At 42.8% G+C, this 5,708-nt stretch overlaps 1 protein-coding gene across 1 annotated transcript; it reads right to left on the bottom strand.

The window, feature by feature from the left end:
- Positions 1-2,830: 2,830 nt before the first annotated feature.
- LOC137203331 (heat shock cognate 71 kDa protein-like) lies at positions 2,831-4,873 on the bottom strand. The gene is given in 2 exon segments (XM_067699226.1): positions 2,831-3,404; positions 3,407-4,873. Coding segments are annotated over 2 exon segments (1,938 nt in total). The 5' UTR covers positions 4,794-4,873; the 3' UTR covers positions 2,831-2,853.
- Between the last annotated feature and the right edge of the window lie 835 nt (positions 4,874-5,708).

Here is a 5,708-nt window from a genome sequence, read left to right as displayed (position 1 = left end):
GCCATTACAGCCTTTCTCCACGCACTGGCTCCCACCTCTTCAGCCTCTGGGAGAGCATGCCCCAGCCACTACCGGGGGCTCAGGCCTCCACGGGGTCTCGCGCCCAGCTGCCACTTCAGCAGGCTCTGGGAGTAGGTGCCAGTGGGTTGCCACTCCCAGAGGCAGGGCTGAAACCACAGCTGAGCCCCAGGGGCCACGTGACTTAGGAAGCAGGGCTGAAATCTCTCCCTGCAGCTGCACCAGCTGCAGATTTAAACCTCCGCTGTTGGATTTGTAAATTCAGCGCCTGCAGGACATCCGAGTGGACAACGGGTGCTCCTGTGGCTGGGACGGGTCTGTCCTAAGCAGCTGTGGGCTTTGTGGGTGCACGAACGTGGATGCATGAACGTGGGTGCCTGCACATGGGTGCTGGGCTGGGCCAGGGTCTGAGCTGCCCCCATAGATCCCACAGTGGGTCTGGATGTGTGACCAATGTGGTCCCGGTACCTGACTTCAGTGGATCTGTGCTGGTGGCCATGTGAAAACAATGCCTGAGGGACACCAGGGCCAATTGCTAGCGTTTCCAAGGTTGAGACAGGACCGAGGGCAGTGCCAACAACAGTGTACTTTGTGAACCTGCACAACAGATGACAGGTGACACAACAGAGCATGCTCACCAGTGAACAGCTCTGGCAGAGGAATAGGCAGTGGCTCGTCTCCCAGCAGCAGCACTCCAATCCCATCTACCTCACACTGCAGCCCAGAAACGTAGCTCAGAAACAGATCTGGTGGCCTTTACTCCAACAACTAGGGAGCAGACCCTGCCCCTGACAGGGCAGTGACAACCACAGAGCAAAGAGGAGGCCCCACTCAATACACAGTGCAGGCTCTGGTCACCACAACAGCAGTCACATCTCCTATCAATGGCCACCATACACTAGGGAAAGACACGGCAGGTATCCACACTGAAAACAGCCCTCGTGCCAAAAAATATTAAATCCACACAAGCTATGCAGGGATGTTCCCACATAAAAACACCCCTCCAAGACCACAGTAGACAACTGTTTCTCCTAAACTCACAGAGCAAGAGAAATATAAGTAAAATGAAGAAGCAGAGAAACCACTCCCAGTTAAAAGATCAAGAGAATTCTCCTGAAAGAACACAGAATGAAAACAACCTCTTCAATCTAATAGACACTGAGTTCAAAAAAGAGATGATGAAAATACTGACGGAATTAAGAAAGGCTAGGGACAGAAATGCATATCACTGTCAAAAGGAACTAGAAACTATAAGGAGCCACCAGGAAAAATTAGAAAATTCATTCGCTGAAACAAAAGCTGAGCTAAAGGCAGTGAATAACAGAATGAATAATGCAGAAGAACGAATAAGTGATCTGCAAGATAGAATAATGGAAATCACCCAATCAGGACATCAGACAGAAAGCCTAATGAAAAAAATTGAAAGCAATAAAAGAGACCTATGGGATAATATAAAGTGTGCCAATCTATGCATAATAGGGATCCCAGAAGGAGAAGATAGAGAAAAAGGGATTGAAAATGCATTTGAAGAAATTATGGCTGAAAATTTCCCTAACCTAAAGAAGGGAACAGATATCTAGGTACAGGAAGCACCCTAACAAGATGAACGCAAACAGACCTACACCAAGACATATTATAATAAAAATGGCAAAATTAAAGAGAGGATTCTCGAGGCAGCAAGACAAAGAGTTAATTGCAGGGGAACCCCCATAAGGCTATCAGCCTGATTTCTCTACAGAAACACTGCAGGCAGGGAGGGAGTGGCAAGATATATTCACAATCAAAGTCCTGAAAGGGAAAAATCTGCAACCTAGGATACTCTACCCAGCAAGATTATCATTTCGAATAGGAGATAAAGAACTTCTCAGACAAGCAAAAACTAAAAGAATACAGCAATACTAAACCTATCCTAAAGGAAATATTGAAAGGCCTTCTCTAAACAGAAAAGTAGTAAGAATCTATAGGAAAGAGAAAATTACAATTGGAAAATAAATCACTTAGATAAGCCAGTACACACATTTAAAAAAACAAAAGAAAAATTTTCTGTGAAAGTGATGATAACCACAAGGAACAGTAAAAGGATAAACACGAAGATGTAAAAGAGGACATCTAAATCACAAAATGTGGGGAAGGAGAGGAAGGAAATGTAGATTTTTTTCCCTAGAAAATGTTTGAAGCTATATGACTCCAGTCTAAGCCAAGTAAATAAAAGAAGGGGTTAACACACGTGAAAAACAGGGTAACCAGAAATCAAAAATATACAGTAGAGTCACAAAACCCAAAAAGAAGAAAATATAAGTATAATACAAAAGAAAACCATCAAAACACAAAAGGAAAAACAAAAGGACAAATAAAATATAAAATCAACAGGAAAACAGGGTTTAAAATGGCAATAAATACATGTCTGTCAATAATTACCTTATGTGTCAATGGACTAAATGCTCCAATCAAAAGACACAGAGTGGCAGATTGGATTAAAATACAAGAGCCTAAAACATGCCGACTACAAGAGGCCCACTTTAGGGCAAAGGGCACACATAGATTGAAAGTGAGGACACGGAAGAAGATATTTCATGCAGACGGAAATGACAAGAAAGTCAGGATCACAATATTTATATCAGACAAAATAGACTTTGAAACAAAGACTACAAAGAGAGATAAAAAAGGACACTATAAAATGATAAAAGGATCAATACAAGAAGAGAATATTACACTTGTCAACATATATGCACCCAATATAGGAGCACCCAAATATATAAAACAAATACTAACAGACACAGAGGGAGAAATCTTTCAATGTTGTGTGGAACAATGCTAAACCTATGCTAGGCTGGCTTAATCCACCTCTTCAATGGTGGGCCCAGAGGGGGCACCACCAGACGGAGGGGCTCCACCACCAGGGAAGCCCCTAGGCATTCCTCCTGGCATGCCTCCTGCGCTCTGGTATAGCTTGGTAATGATGGCACTGCAGACTTTTTCCAGCTCCTTCTGCTGATGTTCAAAGTCTTCCTTCTCTGCAGTCTGGTTCTTACCAAGCCAGTTGATTATTTCATTACACTTATCAAGAGTCTTCTGTTTGTCCTCATCATTAATCTTGCCTTGAAGTTTCTCATCCTCAACAGTAGCTTTCATGTTGAAAGCACAGGATTCAAGAGAATTCTTCAAAGACACCTTATCCCGCTGCTTCTCATCTTCAGCTTTGTACTCCTCTGCTTCCTGAACCATATGTTCAATGTCTTCCTTGCTCAAACGGCCCTTGTCATTAGTGATGGTAATCTTGTTCTCTTTTCCTGTGCTCTTTTCCACAGCAGAGACATTGAGGATGCCATTGGCATCAATATCAAAAGTGACTTCTATCTGAGGAACTCCACGGGAGGCAGGAGGTATCCTGTGAGTTCAAACTTGCCAAGCAGGTTGTTATCCTTGGTCATGGCACGCTCACCTTCATAAACCTGAAAGAGTACACCGGTCTGGTTGTCCGAGTAGGTTGTGAAGGTCTGCGTCTGCTTGGTGGGAATGGTGGTGCTGTGCTTGATGAGGACAGTCACGACTCCACCAGCAGTTTCATTTCCAAGGGAAAGACGAGTGACATCCAACAGCAGGAAGTCTTGAACATTTTCAGATTTGTCTCCAGATAGAATGGCTGCCTGGACAGCTGCACCATAAGCAACAGCCTCATCAGGGTTGATGCTCTTATTCAGTTCTTTCCCGTTGAAGAAGTCCTGTAGAAGTTTCTGAATCTTGGGGATGCGGGTTGAACCACCCACCAGGACAATATCATGGATCTGAGACTTGTCTAGCTTGGCATCCCAAAGGGCTTTCTCCACAGGGTCCAGTGTGCCACGGAACAGGTCAGCATTCAGTTCTTCAAATCAGGCATGGGTAATTGAGGTATAGAAGTCAATTCCTTCATAGAGGGAATCAATCTCACTACTGGCCTGGGTGCTGGAAGAGAGAGTGCGCTTAGCACGCTCACAAGCAGTACGAAGGTCACAGACAGCCCTCTTGTTCTCACTGATGTCCTTCTTGTGTTTGAGCTTGAATTCTGCAATAAAATGGTTGACCATCCGGTTGTCAAAGTCTTCTCCACCTAAGTGGGTATCTCCAGTTGTAGATTTGACCTCAAAGATTCCATCCTCAATAGTGAGGATTGACACATCAAAAGTGCCACCACCTAAATCAAAGATCAGCACATTTCTTTCTGCTCCAACCTTTTTGTCTAAGCCATAGGCAATAGCAGCAGCAGTTGGCTCGTTGATGATTCGAAGTACATTGAGCCCAGCAATAGTTCCAGCATCTTTGGTAGCCTGACGCTAAGAATCATTAAAGTAAGTGGGTACTGTGACAACAGCATTGGTAACAGTCTTCCCAAGGTAAGCTTCTGCTATTTCCTTCACCTTTGTCAAAACCATGGATGACACCTCCTCTGGATAAAACCTTTTTGTCTCTCCCTTGTATTCTACTTGAACCTTAGGCCTGCCTGCATCATTCACCATCATGAAAGGCCAATGCTTCATATCAGACTGGAAAACAGCATCATCAAATCTTCGTCCAATGAGGCGGTTGGCATCAACAACTGTGTTGGTGTGATTCATTGCAACTTGGTTCTTTGCAGCATCACCAGTCAATCGTTCGATATCAGTAAAGGTGACATAGCTTGGGGTAGTTTGGTTCCCCTGATCATTGGCAATTATTTCCACCTTTCCATGCTGGAAGACACCCACACAAGAATAGGTGGTGCCAAGATCAATGCCAACTGCAGGTCTCTTAGACATGGTTGCTGGAGTGCAGGCCCAGGTCCACTGGAGGAGAAAACAGCAACCTACAGAGCTGCTGCCGCGTTCAACGAGATAGTAGTAGGAGACTTTAAATACCCCACTCTCATCAACAGACAGATCTTCCAGCCAGAAAATTAATAGGGCAACAGAGATCCTAAATGATGTAATAGAACAGTTAGACTTAATTGATATTTTCAGGACTTTACATCCAAAAAAGGCAGAATACGCATTCTTCTCAGGTGTACATGGAACTTGCTCAAGGATTGACCACATACTAGGGCACAAAACAAGCCTCAAGAAATTTAAGACTATAGAAGTTATCTCAAGCATCTTTTCTGATCACAACAGTATGAAATGAGAGATCAACCACAGAAGAAGAAACGAGAAAAAAAATTACATGGAAACTAAACAACATGCTACTAAAAAACCAATGGGTCAACAATGAAATAAAAGAAGAAATTTAAAAATACCTTGAGACAAATGACAATGAAAACACAACTATACAAAATCTGTGGGATGTAACAAAAGCCGTTCTTAGACGAAAGTTCATAGCAACACGTCTTCTTTAAGAAACAAGAAAAATCTCAAACAACCTAATCCATCACCTAAAAGAATTAGAAAGAAGAACAAATAAAACCTAAAGTCAGCAGAAGGAAGGAGATAATAAAGATCAGTGAGGAAATAAAATGTAGATTTAGAAAACAATAAAAAAATAAAACCCCAAAAATACACATGAAGAGCTGGTTCTTTGAAATGGTAAACAAAATTGAAATACCTCTGGGCAGGCTCACCAAGAAAGAAAGAGAGAAGATCCAAATAAACAAAATAAGAAATGAAAGAGGACAAATCACAACTGATACCACAGAAATACAAAAAAACAAAAACCCCATAAAAATGCTATTAACAATTATA

The sequence above is a fragment of the Pseudorca crassidens genome, chromosome 1, assembly GCF_039906515.1.
Source record: "Pseudorca crassidens isolate mPseCra1 chromosome 1, mPseCra1.hap1, whole genome shotgun sequence".
Taxonomy (NCBI): Eukaryota; Metazoa; Chordata; class Mammalia; order Artiodactyla; family Delphinidae; genus Pseudorca; species Pseudorca crassidens.
This window is presented reverse-complemented; position numbering and strand designations above follow the sequence as displayed.